Source organism: Oenanthe melanoleuca, chromosome 1 (assembly GCF_029582105.1).
Source record: "Oenanthe melanoleuca isolate GR-GAL-2019-014 chromosome 1, OMel1.0, whole genome shotgun sequence".
Classification (NCBI taxonomy): Eukaryota; Metazoa; Chordata; class Aves; order Passeriformes; family Muscicapidae; genus Oenanthe; species Oenanthe melanoleuca.
Window position 1 is genome coordinate 39,555,781 of NC_079333.1, and position 15,663 is coordinate 39,571,443.

At 41.7% G+C, this 15,663-nt stretch overlaps 1 protein-coding gene across 1 annotated transcript; it reads left to right on the forward strand.

The window, feature by feature from the left end:
• The first annotated feature begins 1,772 nt into the window (after window positions 1-1,772).
• Window positions 1,773-11,727, forward strand: LOC130250579 (inhibitor of apoptosis protein-like). Its single transcript, XM_056486422.1, has 9 exons — window positions 1,773-1,945; window positions 3,237-5,305; window positions 5,417-5,516; window positions 6,713-6,791; window positions 7,349-7,397; window positions 8,339-8,581; window positions 9,693-9,947; window positions 10,097-10,138; window positions 10,966-11,727. Exons 2-9 carry the CDS (start codon window positions 4,432-4,434, stop codon window positions 11,157-11,159), a joined length of 1,836 nt encoding a protein of 611 aa, XP_056342397.1. The 5' UTR covers window positions 1,773-1,945; window positions 3,237-4,431; the 3' UTR covers window positions 11,160-11,727.
• Window positions 11,728-15,663: the final 3,936 nt, after the last annotated feature.

Here is a 15,663-nt window from a genome sequence, read left to right on the forward strand (position 1 = left end):
AATCCCTCATTGCAGCTAAGTGGGGAAAGTTCCCTCTCACCTCTTTCTCTCAAAAGGGAAGAAATTACCGGGGATGGGGAGGTGAATGAGGCAAAGCAGAAAGTGCCTGACAGCTCAGGGCAGCTACACCTCTTTTTCTCCTATCACAAGCATTTTAGCCTTTTTATTTTCTCCCCCTCCCTTCCTCCATTGCGACGTGAGTCTGCCAAGCACAAAGGGAGAACCTGAAACTGCTCGCCCAGAGGCCTGGGAGGGGAGGAAATAGCAGCTTCTATTGCCAGATTAGCAGCAGGCCAAGGGTACAGAGGGGCAAGGGCAGATAGTGGCTGGGTGGAGTGGAACAAGGGAGGGAGGGAGCAGAGTTAAGGAGGAACACTAGTTCTGGGACAATGTACAGCAAAACGTCAATTACCTGTTACAAAAGATCAGTATAACTTCATCTGGGGAGACCTGCTTGAAATTCCCAAACTGGAGATAACCAGCCAAAGTAAATCTTTAAGCACTTGCAATTAAAGCAACACATAAATACAGAGCTCAGTTCCTTGTGTGACACTGAACAGTTCCCTAACAAAACCACACCTCAGCACTCCTCACACAAGGTATTTGAAGAGCTGGCTCTATTTTTGAACCTTCTCTTCCCCTTGTCAGCAGCTTCCTTAAAACAATGTATCAGGCATCAGACAACCATTTTAAACTTTTAAAGGAAGTTTTAAACTTTTTTTTTTTTTTTCTGCAACTGCTGCAAAGCAAATGTTTCTCTATCATTATACGACGTTAAGTAGTGCTACAGTGGAAGCTGTGCTGTACTAGATGTTGCTGCCGCAGTTCAAATTTGACAGTATTGTTATATATGATAAATGTCATCACATAATGGCAGGAAATTTGAAAGAGTTTTAGAAAATGTATAAATGAGTCTCTTGCAAACTCATCTTACTGGAACTCTGATACAGAAAATTACCCTCTAGTGTCATAATGCTGTTACACTTCCTAATTTTTACTCTTCAGTTCTCAGTTGTGTAAACACCCTACTACCAATCCGTCATTACAAAAAGGGGCTTTTCTAAACCTCTTATCTGCTGTTTGTTCATAGGAAATGCCAGACCATGACTGTGCTGGGACATTTTGAGCTTTTGGTCAGCATTCTGGTAGGTGCTTCACATGGAACTGGAAGTTCTTCACATTTCCACATGCAGAGAGTCCGCCTTAAACCCCTCCAGCGGAAATTTATGGTCTCTTGTTCTTCCTCGGTGCTTTCAAGTGACCAAAGTCTTTCACGGGTCATGTTGTTCCCCCTCTTGCAGGCAGCAGAGCTGCCTTTATTAGGAAATGCGGCCGAGGAACCGTGTATGGCGCTGGTGTCAGGGAGCCAGGGAGGCAATGCGGGTGTCAGGGAGCCAGGGCGGCAATGCGGGTTTGCGGGGAGCCAGGGCAGCAATGCGGGTGTCAGGGAGCCAGGGCGGCAATGCGGGTGTCAGGGAGCCGGGGCAGCGTGTGCGGCCGCGGAGCGCGGTGCCGGCCCCGCCGGGCCCGCAGCCCCGGCACAGCACAGCGGGGCCCGCAGCTCCGGGCCGCCGCCCCGCCGGCCGCTCCCCTTCCCGGCCGACGGCGGGCTGGAAATCCCCGCACTCGGGTTTCCCCCACCCGAGGAAGGGGACGGAGGAAAGTACCCAGGCTTCCCGCTGGCGGTGGGCGCCCGCCCCCGCAGGGCGGGGCAGCGGTGGGCCGGGCGCACGGAGCGCCTCCCGCCGCAGGAGGGCGCTGGCGGGCGGGGGGCGGCGCCGTGCCGCCCTCAGGCCTCGGCTGCGCCGGCAGCTGCGGGCGAGCCCGGCCGGAGCTTCCCAGGGCGGGGCGGTGCCGGCGGGGGCTGCTCTCCCCCCGCGCCCTGCCGGGCTCCGCATATAGGCTGGGCCTTGCTGGGGGCCGCTGCGGGGCCCGCTCGGAGGCTGTGAGTACGGGGGGTGCTGCGGGTAGGGCCGGGCCGGGCCGGGCCCTGCCGGGAGGGCGCGGCCCTCAGGGGGCGGGGGGGCGCTTATGCTCTGTGCCTTGTGTCCGTGCCCGGGCCGGCGGGGGCTGGGGGGGCTGTGCGGCCCCGGGCTGTGGCCCCGGCGCTGGAACCCCTCGGGGAGCGGGGCTGGGGCCGGCGGGAGGACAGGGAGGGGGCCCGGGGGACGTGGGGCTGTCACTGCCGGGCTTGGCAGCCGTGCGGGGTCTGGTGCTCAGATCTGGTGCCTTAGGGCAGGGGGCTGTTTCTGCCGTGCTGTGTCATCGTGACTGAGACTTTCCTGGAAAAACTTTTTGAAAACCGATCCTCCAGACCGGACTACTAAATGCATGATTTTATATTTATTCATAGCTACATGTATAAAAACCCTTGAACTTTGTGTTTGCCCTTACCTAAATTTTTGCGGAAGTTCAGTTTTGCCGATGTCCTTGCTTCAAATGTAGTTGCATTTACCTAAATGAGAAAATCCAGTACTCTTTAAGTCAGTGTTATAAAACTGTGTTTTCATTGTTTGGGAATCTGCAAGCTTATGCCAATTTAAATGGATCCAACTTCTTTGGTACAGGATCTTACCTTTAGTCATGCAGCTTGTGATTAAGTAGCCTGATAAATCCGTCTGCCAAAAAATTCTGCTTGTCGGTCAAACAGTTTTGCATATACGTCAGTAACAGGGAAATGAAGTGTGTGAAAGCCACTCCATATCACAGTGTGAAGTTGACTCCCTGAAACTTTCTAGCTGGCGTTAGGCAGAGGAACTTGGGGCTGTTCAGCCTGGAGAAGAGAAGGTTTGCATGGATATATCATAGCAACCTGCCAGTATCTAAAGGGGTCTGCTGGGAAGCCAAAGAGGGACTCTTCTTCAGGAGCTGTAGTGACAGGTCGAGCAGTAATGGGTACAAACTGAAAGAGGAAATTACTGTTAGATATTAGGAAGGAATTCTTTACTGCGAGGGTGGTGAGAGACACTGGAACAGGTTGCCCAGAGATGTTGTGGACACCCTAATCATGGCAATGTTTGCAGGCTGGTTGGCTCTAAGCAACCTGGTCTACTGGAAGGTGTCCCTGCCCATGGCAAGGGGGTTGGGACTAGATGAGATTTAAGGTCTCTTCCAACTCTTAACATTCTATAATTGCAAAAAACTTATGCTGTTCCAATTTGTGTAATTGCTGTTTGTATAGCTACTGCATGCATCTCATCTTGTGGATTTTAAAGCATTCTTTTTCTTCCTTACAGGTTTTGTTCTGCCACAAAAAAAATTTGAATGATTGAAACTACAGATACTTACAATTTCTTCTTGAGGACAGTCAGTACCAGTATGGGGGCGTAGACACCTTTGAAGGGACTTCAGTCTTACCTCTGGGAGGTAGTTCTGTGCAGAAATAAACTAAGGCATCAAATAATTTTTTTAATCTGAGAGTTCTGTTTGCTTCTGTATGCCATAAACATGGCATACAGAAAAAACTTAATTCAACAGTATGAAGCATCAGAATGTCTCAACACGAGGCAATTAATTTTTGTTAAATTTGATAACTCTGTACTTGTAACTAAGGCACCAGGTTAAAACTGAAATGCTCTGTTAATTCAGTGCAGACTTGTAGACAAGCCTGAGGCTGTCCCAGGTTTGTTAATAAAGAGAGTTCATCCTTGTCTGAGACAGTGTATAGGATTTTTTTCTCTAATAGCTGAATATTCTATACATGTGAAGTTGAGCATAAACTAACTTCTTTAGTCTTAACAACTCGTTACAACAAAAGGCAGAACTTGAGAGGTTTTTTTTTGGAGTCCAGTGGCAGCAAATATACACGATCAGTTTAGGAACATCAGTTTGGGGTCTCTATTTTTTGTGTGCCCTTTGAACTTGATAAACCCTTCTTTTCAGCCTCCTAGTAAGGTAAAATCTATATGTGTGTATAAGCTACATATTTATCAGCTGTCTAGGGTGAAATCTTATCCTTAAATCACTTAACATATGTTCTGGATAAGAACAGTGTTGTTTTAATTGCCCCCCAGTTTAGTTGCTTTATTGACAAAGGATTTTAATAAACCCAATTGAGATTTTTTCCTCTTTTGATCCTACCTCCATGAGCCTGACAAATTGTTACTGCTCTCCCAGATATACAGAACAAGTAAAGCATGTGATGCTTATATGATTCAGTGGAAATTGCTTTTCAACATGCTTTCTTCAGTTGTTAAAATGGGATGGAGAAGCTTTTTTGACAAAACCACTTGCTAAACTAAGGTACAAGAACTTCCCAAATTTTTAAAGGCTGTTAAATCATGAGATCATTTCTATTTGGATGCACATTTGAGGTTACACTTTAAAGTATTTATTGCTTTTGTACAGGTGGGGGTTATTCCAAATTGCCTTTAATGCACACAACTACCTCCCAGAGGAAGACTTGTCCCATTTTTCCCAAAACAATCCATTATGAACATAGTGGAAGATAGCCCTTTCTTGGCTAGCATCATGAGGCAGAGTGCTCTGTGTGATGAACTGAAGTATGACCTGTCCTGTGAGCTCTACAGAATGTCAACGTTCTCTACTTTCCCCATGAACACGCCGGTGTCCGAGCGGAGCCTTGCCCGGGCTGGGTTTTATTACACGGGTGTGCAAGATAAAGTTAAGTGCTTCAGTTGTGGCTTGACATTGGATAACTGGCAGCCAGGAGATAATGCTATGGAAAAACATAAGCAGCTGTATCCTAGCTGCAGTTTTGTTCAAAGAATGCTTTCAGTTAACAACCTTGGACTGTCATCTCGTTCTGCCTTTTCACCCTCAGTTGTGAACAGTCTCTCACCATCTCTACGTTCCATAGCACTTTCTCCAAGTTTAGAACAGGTGGGATATTTCAGTGGCTCGTTTTCCAGCTTTCCTCAAGACCCAGTAACTACTAGGGCAGTTGAAGACCTTCCATTCTTGAGCCCTAAACTTCACAATCCTCTTATGAGGACAGAAGATGCTAGGCTACGCACCTTTCACTCATGGCCACTGACGTTTCTTTCACCCACTGATCTGGCAAAGGCTGGACTTTATTACTTGGGGACAGCAGACAAAGTTGCTTGTTTTACCTGTGGTGGTCAGCTGTGTAATTGGGAACCAAAAGATAATGCCGTGTCAGAGCATCGGAGACACTATCCCAACTGCCCTTTTGTGGAAAACCTTATCCGTGACCAGCAGAGTTTCAATGTTTCAAATGTGAGCATGCAGACCCATGAAGCACGTGTTAAAACATTCATAAATTGGCCCACCAGAATTCCAGTTCAGCCTGAGCAGCTTGCAGATGCTGGCTTTTACTATGTAGGTAAGAAACCCAGACTTCTGCAGCTTTATTCATACTGCTGTGTCAACATTTGCTTTCAAGTTAGTTGTGTTAATGTTTGCTAGACATTTTGCCTTGTTTGTTTTTTTTAAGGTCGCAACGATGACGTGAAGTGTTTTTGCTGTGATGGTGGATTAAGGTGCTGGGAATCTGGAGATGATCCATGGATTGAGCATGCAAAGTGGTTTCCAAGGTAACTTGCAAAATCTTTATCATCATCTGTTCATATTCCTAAATGTTCTAATTTTCACAGATATGTACTGCACTTAGTAGTTTTGTGTAACTTCATTTGATGTACAGATTCACTCTTTCATTTGGATATATTGCATGTATGTCTAAAAGCTCTGAAGTGTGTAGGTGGGCATAATTAAAACATTTCTTCATTAGCCATGGCATGTAATGCTTTTCCCTTCATTATTAAAAGCTGGGTGCATCCCCAGATCACTAATAGCAAGACTGCATTTTTAATGAGCACAGAGTACTTTGCTCTGTAAGAGCAGTAAGCTGATCAAGGTGAGCAAAGGCTGCTGAGAAATAAACTAGAAGGAATGTTTAACTCATTGGTTCTGATTTTGTGCCCATGCTGAATGCTCTTGAACCAGTTTTTCTGCTTGTGTGGTTTAGTTTCCTACATGTGGAAGGGCTTGTGAAGAAGGTGTCAGTGGCTCTTTAGTATGTCTCTGCTGGAAAAAGGACAGAAATAACTTTTACACATCACCTATAATTAAATGGCAATTTTATACCTAATTGCTATCTATGCCCATGGAAATTACCACCTCCATTATAGAAATAGCTGCCTTAATTTCAGGAAAGCTAATAATAGTTCTTCTCGTTGAAGATCTCCAGCTAGGCTTTCATGGGCAATTTATCAGCTACTGCTGGACTATGATGTATGTAGGGTTAAATGTCACTATTGTTTCTTACTCTTAAATGTACATAAGAGATAAACCTATGCTAGTGAAGCAGATCTGGCTTTGATAATGGTGTTATATTTTATTAAATTCTTTCTTTTGAATGATTTGAGTAGGAGATAAGAATGGTGAGATGCAAGATAGAAACAGTTTGTCCCTGCACTTTGTAGTGATTCTGAAACAGTATTGTTTCTCATGACATGCCATTTTGATTATAAGTGTAGCAGAATGTAAAGCTGCTGCATTTATATATGTAAGCCTACTGACAGCTGAATGTCATGGAAAAACTTTATCTAAGTGTCACCAGACACTAAGCTGCACCAAGCTTCCAATTAAGAGTATTCTTTCTCTTCTGAAGTAAGAGAAATATATTTAACTTGCACTGGGTTTAAAGTTGTTTCTTCTTGTTTTTTTTTTTTTTTTTTTTCCCTTTGGCAAGTAGGAAGTATGATTTTGTACACTTTTGTCAATGTTTCAGGTGTGAATATCTGCTTCGTGTAAAAGGGAGAGAGTTTGTAAATCAAATTCAGGCCAGATTTCCCCATCTCCTTGAACAGGTAAATTTTTACTGTTCTGTAGCTTTTGTTTTCCCTTGTTGATCAGTGCTATGTTCTTTTTTTGAGTTCAGTCCATTCTTCTTCCTCATTTCTGTATATGTTTCTCCTGGGTTTCTAACATAAATGTTCCTCATGGGCACATAAAAATGTTGAGCCATGGCTAGTCTTGGACTAGTAGGGTTTAACCTCTACAGATTATTTATGGAGAGTCCTATGAGGCAGTGAACTCCTTTGTGTTGGCAGAGGGGAATTTTGATTATGCACTTAATAGTGCAGATCAGTAGTTATTATTATTTCAGAAATTGTTCATGGACAACATGAATTATTTCTATTTGTAATTCTTATGGCAAGAGTAACCAGACTTCTCTTCATGGAGTGGTCAGCACCAGCTTTGTGTTGATTATATAGTGGCACAAATGTGCAGACTTGTGTAACTGCAGATGAAATATTTAATGGGTAGAAAGCTTAGCAGGATTGGGGATGAGCAATACATTAGAAAGGTACACAGAGGGAAGAGCAATACTTCAATACTAACATAGTTCTTTTGTATTCTACAGCTCTTGTCGACCTCTGATCCACCTGTAGATGAAAACCTTGACCCTCCAAGTATGTGTATTAAAGCATGTTTTTACACTTCCTCAGCATTTTGCAAACTTAATGATTGCTAAGCAAGTTAGCTTTGGATAGCCAATTCTTAGATTTGTTTCCTAAAAGTTTAACCATTTTAATGTTGTGTTGACAAACTCCAAGGAAACACCGCTAAGAGATCTTGTTTTTAATCTTTCTTATTTCCATGCTAGCAGCTCATACTGAAATTTTTGATTTGCACACTTGGTTGTTGGGTATTTTTTGTTTCTGGGTTGGGTTAAAGCAAGGCAAGTGTTGAGCTTGGTGGGACAGTTGCTAGAGGGTGTCATGATTATACAGTTATGCAATTCCATCTCTAGGCATGTAACTAGTAAATGCTCTGAGCTGAGCAGCAGTTAAGGTAGGACAGGCTGATACAATGGAGTCTTTCTAGGCTGAATGCTAGTTATGGTGGAAAAACCCACTCACCCTCTGGGAGTTTCTGCTGTCCTCATCCCTGCTGACTGAGGACAATGAGTCAGAATCCCATGTGTCTGGTGTTTACTAAATTGAATGCAAATTACTGATCAAGAGCTGGAATAGCGCAATTGTTTGTACTATAAACTCTGACTTCCCTCCCCCACCCCTGGCACACCCCCAGGCCATTTTTCAAGGCTGAAGTTGGAAATAACTAAGTATAAAAAAAGCTGCTAGGACACAATGGAATTCTTGGTGGTTTCTCTGGATTAACCTAGGTTTTAACAAAGGCCTGACATGGATTGATGTTTATCTTGGTTCAGTCCATGACTGAGTAACTGGCTTCCATTTTTAAACTACTTTTAAAAAATTCTCTTTAAACAGTTGCAACTTTTTACTGCTCAGTCTTCATGTCTGTAGGTAATGTTGATGTGCCTGACTTCTGGGGTTGTATGAGTATTTTATTCTTTATATTATACACGAGGATTTTCCTTTTTGATTAGTTATTCGTTTTGAACCTGGAGAGAGCCATTCAGAAGATGGAATCATGATGAACACACCTGTGGTTAAAGCTGCCTTGGAGATGGGATTCAGTAGAAGGCTAATAAAGCAAACAGTGCAAAGTAAAATCTTGGCCACTGGAGAAAACTACAAGACTGTTAATGATCTTGTGTCTGATCTGCTCGTGGCTGAAGATGAGAAGATTGAAGAAGAGAAAGAAAAGCAGTTGGAAGAAGTGGCATCAGGTAGGCATCAGGCATGAATAAAAGTGAAATCTGAAACAGTGCATAAAAACAAATATAAAAACTACACATACTAAGTGATTTAGTTTAATTGCTGCTAGGATCAGCTTCTCTAAAAACATTTTCAGGATATCTGCATGGAACCAGCATTCTGGGAATTGTTTCATTCCTTTTAGGAGATTGGTTCATAGCAGAGGCCAAGGGTTCAGTATCACCTCTTCTTTCCAAAGCCTTTTTTTTTTCATGTATGTGCCTTTGTATCACTGTTTTTGAAACACTTGGTACACTCTACTAATTTTTATTCAAATATGCCTGCTCTTTAAGCTGCTTGAATAAATAAGCCACCTCCTAGAGGGGGCCATAAACTTCTACAAATTCAGATTCTGTAAGATGGCCTAGGTGTCCTATTCTGCCTGACTCAGCCCATGTATGTCAGCAGTTTGCGTATTTGATGTGTCTTTAACATTTCCTGTTGCTTCAAGGCCATGTAAGTTTTGAAGAAATACTTCTGATTTTGAAATTTCTTAATTATAAATGAAATTAAGGGTACTTCTTTCCTAGTTACATTTCTGTCAAAAACCCATAGATGGATTCAGCATTTAATTCTACTGGGAATATTTTTGTTCTTGTTTGTGGTGGAGTATTAAAATAGTCTCCAGAGTCTGGTTGTGCTGTACTTCTGATTTTCTTGCACATAATTGTGTTGGGCACTTCTTAGAAGAGCTTTTTTATCTACAGCATAGCACTGACAAAAGTTAACCTTTGGCATGTTGATGAGTTAGTGTTGGTGTTAGTTTTTTCTTTGCAGTAGTCTAGAGAGCCTAAGTCTTGTTAATACAGAGTTACACAAGATCCTCTGATCATTGAACCTAGAGATGGGAGCAGGAAGTTTCCTTGGTGAACAGGCTTTGGCTCAGAAGCTGCTTGTATGTGGTTTCCTTAAGTCTGTTCATTACGTGAATACCACTAAAACTTGCTGAGGGTTTTATTAATGATGTGTGATAAGCAAACATTTCAAATAGAGCTTAAAGAATGTATCAAATAGTGTGAAACAGAAGTGCAGCTTGGAGCAGTATATTGCTAATTCTCTTACCTAATTTCCCTTACATTCCAGATGATTTGTACTTGATCCAGAAGAATCGAATGGCTTTATTCCAACGTTTAACATGTGTACTCCCAATCCTCGGGAGTTTACTATCAGCTAAAGTGATAACAGAACTCGAGCATGATGTTATTAAGCAGAAGACTCAGATACCATTGCAGGCAAGGGAACTGATAGATACAATTTTAGTGAAAGGAAATGAAGCAGCCAGCATCTTCAGAAACTGTCTACGAGATTGTGACCCTGAGCTCTACAAAGATTTATTTGGTATGTCTCTCTGGCTTCCTTTTGTTTTTAAAGGATATCCTTTTATAGAAGTTTAACCAGTGCTCTCACAGCAGTCTAAAGAAAAAGAAACAGATGTTGTTTGAACATAGATTAGTTAAATGATAAGGATTTTTTTTCTTTTATTCTAGTGGAGAAGACCATCAAGTATGTTCCCACAGAAGATGTTTCAGGTACCTTAAATTCTACCTTCTTATCTTAAAGACTATTGTAGAACAAACAGCTAACATAAAAAAGAAAATAACTTTGGTTAAGAAATAGTTTTGGTGCTTTACCCTCTCTCTGATTTTACTTTAGTAATATGGACTGAAAAAGTTAACCAAAAGTTAAGTGCATGGCATACTTGCAAGTAAGTCTATCAGCTCTAAGCTGTATTCTGTGCCTTGCTCATGCTTTTGCACATCACAGTATGTAGAGCTTTCTGGAGCTCAGCAATTCAAGCAGCACATGCTGGACTTGATCCTGATACAAGCATTTAGGCATTTGATAAAGGCTGGAGAATGAATAGTTGGTCAGCATTTCAGAACAGGTATCATCTCTGCTTTTCCAGAATGGATTATAGGTGTCTGAGATCTAGCTTGACCAGCAGCTGCGTAGATAAAAACTTGTCAGACATCAGATTGAGTTTGCTCTGGTCCTGCAGTTTAATCTGTTAATAGACTGCAGAAAAGTATACAAGCCTGGATGCAGCTCACTTCCACCAGTCAGGCTGTGTTTGTGTTTCTGATAACCAACCAAGAAAAGTACAGCATTTACTAAAATGTAAACACTGGTTGGCCTCCAACCCCTGGGCTGTCCATCATCTCACAGACCTGTAAAGTACAGACTAGTTCCTTGCTTGCCACTTTCTGAGCTCTGAAAAGTGTTCACCGCCATCTATATTTAGTCAATATAGGTAGGGAAATAAAAGGTGAAAAGGGGCATGGCTACATTCTAAATAAAGATATTTTCATATATTCACATATATTCAGGCTGACAAAAAGTGAACTATTTTTTCCAGGTTTACCTATGGAAGAACAATTAAGAAGATTGCAAGAGGAAAGAACATGTAAAGTTTGCATGGACAAAGAGGTTTCTATTGTTTTTATCCCTTGTGGTCACTTAGTGGTGTGCAAAGAATGTGCACCATCCCTTAGGAAATGCCCTATTTGCAGGGGGACAATAAAGGGTACAGTCCGGACATTTCTTTCATAAAGAGGGAAATTTGCAAAATGTCTTTGTTCCTGCCATCCCCCAGCTGCTGAAGCTTAAGACAGCAGTATCCTAAGAATGGAATATTGTGGTACAGAACAGGATTAATCAACTACCTAACAAAGTTTTATGATAATAAAGTGTATCCTCATTATGATTTGTGTATGATTATGTATAGAAGGCCTTTGGTGCCGAAGATTCTCTGTTCATTAGACTAACTCAATATTAGGGTGAGATTTTTGTGGTGTTCCTTTCTGAGTAGGGAAAGTGGTTTCACTAGTGTCACTTTTATTCAAAGAAGATTTTGGTAAGGTTCCTAAAATGGAGCTTGGCATAACTCTTCTCATCATTTTCCTCCATATGGATGTGAGGAAATATACTGTTATAATAGTTAATGCTAATTAACTTCAGCTACTTCCGTTTTGGCTTTCTTCTTAACTTAAGGAGAAAAGAGGCTAACTGTTGCAGGAACAGCAGGACTTTCAAAGTTTTTTCATGTCTTGATACTTGTGTAATATATATTACTAATAGTTTTTATGAAAACTAAATTAAAATATTTCTACTTCTCAAACTTGGGCTTGTTTACTCTGTTGCCACTGTTGACTTTTCTCTGTAGACTGCAGTGATTAGAATGCTATCTTTTCCTGACAAAAGTTTAGGTTGTTTGCCTGCAAAAGTACAATAAAACTTCATTCCATTTGTCTTTCTTTCATTTTTGAACAAGGAAGTGAACTTCTCTGCTGTTTGCTGATTTCCTCTTTATTTAAAAATGAACAGTAGCTTCCCAAAACTCCAACAGCATCTGATACTTCCTTCTGAAATAATTTTTCAAATGACAGAAATCCTGGTCCTCATGACTTTAAAGATAAGACAGAGGGTAGCTATACAGTCTGCGCTAGGGTTTAAATGTAAAAGCTACTTTTCTGTGTTTAGAACTTTATAGGGATGTGCAGCTAAATAATAGGATCTCCTAGGCACTTCTGAAGTCTTGGATTTTGTTTTGTAAGCTGATAGTTTGGGAGCTCCTATTCCCTTACTGGTTTGACTCATTACCCTTTTCAGCTTTGTATCCCTAGACTTGCGTGGTGGATACCTACGAAGAGAGATATTCATAGGTAGTTTGCAAGGATTTAATGTCAGTCACTGGAAGCATATTGCCAGGTTAATGGCATCAGGTCCTGCAGTGGTGGAGTCAGTTTGTCTGGCTCTCATTTAAGGTCAGTCATCTTCAGCCCACAGTTGCCCACACTTAGAGCCTGAGTGCAGATAGTCTTCAGTCCTGACCTGGATTCTTTACCTGTGGGTTGGCTTGCTGTAATTCTTTCAAATGAGACTTTTGTCCTGCTTTATTATATGTACATATCTTCCCTTTGTTATTAAAAATGTAAATGTTTCAAACCTAGCATGTAGTTTTAAACAGTTTTGATTAATGTGCTTTTCCTTTTCTGGTTTTGAAATGCCTCTAAAAGCTCTCTTGTCTTGTGCAGCAACTTAAGAAGTTGCGAAAGGTTGTGAAAACTTCTTAAAAAAGCTCAGGACTTGAAATTTCATTAATTTGTTCCAGGCAGGAAATTAGTAATGTTAGAACTAAGTGCATTTTCTACAGATTAAGATAAACCTGCGGGGGGAACTGGGGAGGTCTGGCTCACCTGAAGCATGTGGAGTTGCTAGCTTGTTTCTGAGCAGGGAAGAGGATAGGAAAAAACATGCTAGCAGGCAGACTTCTTAAGCAATCCATTTTTCTTTAGAAGTGTGTGGGGTGAGAGTTTTTCAGACACTGCAATTAACTACATATAAATCAGATGAGAGCATATACAGGGCTTTAAAAAATGTTCAGTGTCATTCGTGATGCCTGTGTCTATCTCCCTCAGAACCTGCAACATACTAGTCAGCCCATCACTGAATGTTTTGAATATCCCTTCAAATAGCAGCTTCAAACAGCACTGGCTCTCTCTGCACTAGGCACCTGAATTGCTTTGAGAAGTGGAAGAACTTGATCTAGAAAGTAGTGGGTAAAACTGTGACCTAGTTTTGGCAGGAAGGCTGATGTATGTTATGACTCTGCTACACCCCGCTGTAATGACTGGGTGCCCTGACTGGTAATGCTGTGCATGTGAGCACTTAGGCTCTCCTCAGGACTATTCCAAGAAAACTGTAGTCAGGCTTATCTGTAGCACATTGCAAACAATCCTGGAAAAAGGTTAAACCATGGGTAACAGCCTAGTGTTTCACTGGAAGAGGGTCAAGTGACTTCTATCACTTGTGAACCAGCTGACCATGCTCTGCATCCACTTCCTTCTTTTCCAGAGCTCTGACTGGGTTAAACAATAAATAGGCCCCTACCCCCAGCATCCTGTGCAGCTCCGCTGACTGAGCAGCTCAAGTTCTTTGACATCAATGATTCAGCTCCGTGGCTTTGCCAAGGTTTCAAGGGTGTGGAAGATGTGAACTTCAGTATCCTTGCAGTTTAGTGGTCAGACTTGCTGTGGGATGCAGATAGAAGGCAGTATTCCCAGCTGCTTTGTATTCTTGGCTGCTGTAAATGCATAATTTCTTTGTTGCAGTGAAGTTTATCATATCTGCAACGGATCTAGCCTGAAGCTGTTGTGGTTTCTCACAGTACTGTGAGATACTGCACAGAGGCTTCCCAAGTAGCAGTTGCATGTTCTGTGAAGCCAGTGCCACGCAGCTTTATTCTAGTTAGCAGTTTCCTTAATTTTTTGAGCATTTTTTTGTGACTGAATGCACATCTCTCTCTTCTGTTTGCTTTTAAGCACTGACCAGGAACCCCAGTGTTCTTCAAATTGAAGACATCATGTAGTTCTAGTGCCCACAAGTGATCAGACTGCCACCAGTCATCACAGAGAACTTCTCTTATATGCCAAAATGAATTGCTATGTAGGAAATACCTAGGAACACCATTAGCGTTCATGATATGAAAGAAAAATCTTTTAAGCTTTTTGTGTCTGAGAGAGTTAGTAGTTGTGTAGTGTCTCCATAGATACCATGCTTTCAGAACTTAATTCTTTGCTATATTCCTTACAAGACACCAGAAGAGAGGCACATGAAAAATTTGTGGCAGGTGTAGTGTAGTGAGGCTGAGAAGTGCAGTGTCATGTTTAATGCTGGACTGAACCTTGAAATTCAGTTTTCTGAATATCCTACCTCAGGTTTGTGAATTCAGGCAGGAAATGTATCCAGGACAAGGAAGGTACTCTCTGTTCTATTGACTTGCTTCAAGTGTAACTGTTGTCACTCTTGCTCCAGAGGTTACTGTTGCACAGAGTCAACTTCCTGGGACAACACTAAATCACCAGTCCTGTGTTTCTATTCCTAATGGAACATGTGATCACAGTGTTTACTGATGCTCCAGCCCAGCTTCCTCACTGCTGCCATGGAACTCTTCAAGCAATTGCATATGTCCTGTGTCTGGAGCACAGCAGTATTCCCAGCTGGAGCACAAGCACTTTTTGAAAATAACAGCAGTTGTGAGGACCAGAAATTGAGTCTCCTTCAGTGCTGTCTAGAAAATGTGTTTACTTTCTCCACAGGTCCATTCTCATTGCCTCTGCTTCTGTATCACAGCTAAATTTTTAACCTCTTGAGTTCTCTAGGCAATTGAGGCTCTGATGCTCTTCCACTTCACTTTTGGTAATACTGTCACATTGTTGCCTATACCTTTTTCAACAAAGCACATAAAGAATGCTACATTACTTTTCAGGGCAAAAATAGAGTGGCAGGAGTATGTAAGAGCTTTGAACAAAGAAGAAAGGTATGAAATATTTACAAAAAGATAATATGATCAATATGATCTTGCTTTAAAAGTATAGGGCTTTTTTTTTTTTTAAATAAAAACACAACTACAGCACTGCAGTATTTCCAGATTGCTTTGAAGCCCTTGATGCAGAGCCTCATTAAATAAAAACACTTTAAGCACAAACTCGTGAATATGAAGGGTAAAATGTTTGCACAGGGATTGTGTGAAAAGAGCTGTAATAAAGAATTGAGTGCTGGTGATGGGCTTAAAACGTGACCCTGCAAATGCAGTTCCTTGATGTGTCACCAGAGGGGCTCCTAAGGCAGACGGAATTAGGAACTGCATTGCTTGGCCTCCAGCACTGAAAGAAAACACACACACCTGTGAGGGGATGGACTAGAAACAATTGAATCATCTTTACAAGTATCAGTAAACTCAGTTAAGGAAGGGTTGAATGATCATAGCATTAGCTCCCTTTACAAATTATTAAAAAAGCTGGGGTTAAGCAAAGAGAAGGTAAAATTTATCAATTGCACTGCCCTTTATCTAGATTCCAAACACCTGAAAGGAGGTCTGGTTTTATGTTTGACACTTCTGCAGTCTTAAGCACATACTTTGGCTTTACTGTAGTAATGAGATTACAAAATAAATTAGAAATTATTGAACTAGGCAAAAATGATTTGGGTCTGGTATTCTAGCTTTAAAAGTATATATAGTGAATGCTTCTTATCAAATGGTTATGACTGTGGA

Coding starts and splice junctions, on each gene's coding strand:
- LOC130250579 (XM_056486422.1), top strand. CDS start 4,432: ATGAACATAGTGGAAGATAGCCCTTTCTTGGCTAGCATCATGAGGCAG. Junction 8,582..9,692: donor GTTGGAAGAAGTGGCATCAG/GTAGGCATCAGG, acceptor CTTACATTCCAG/ATGATTTGTACTTGATCCAG. Junction 9,948..10,096: donor GCTCTACAAAGATTTATTTG/GTATGTCTCTCT, acceptor CTTTTATTCTAG/TGGAGAAGACCATCAAGTAT.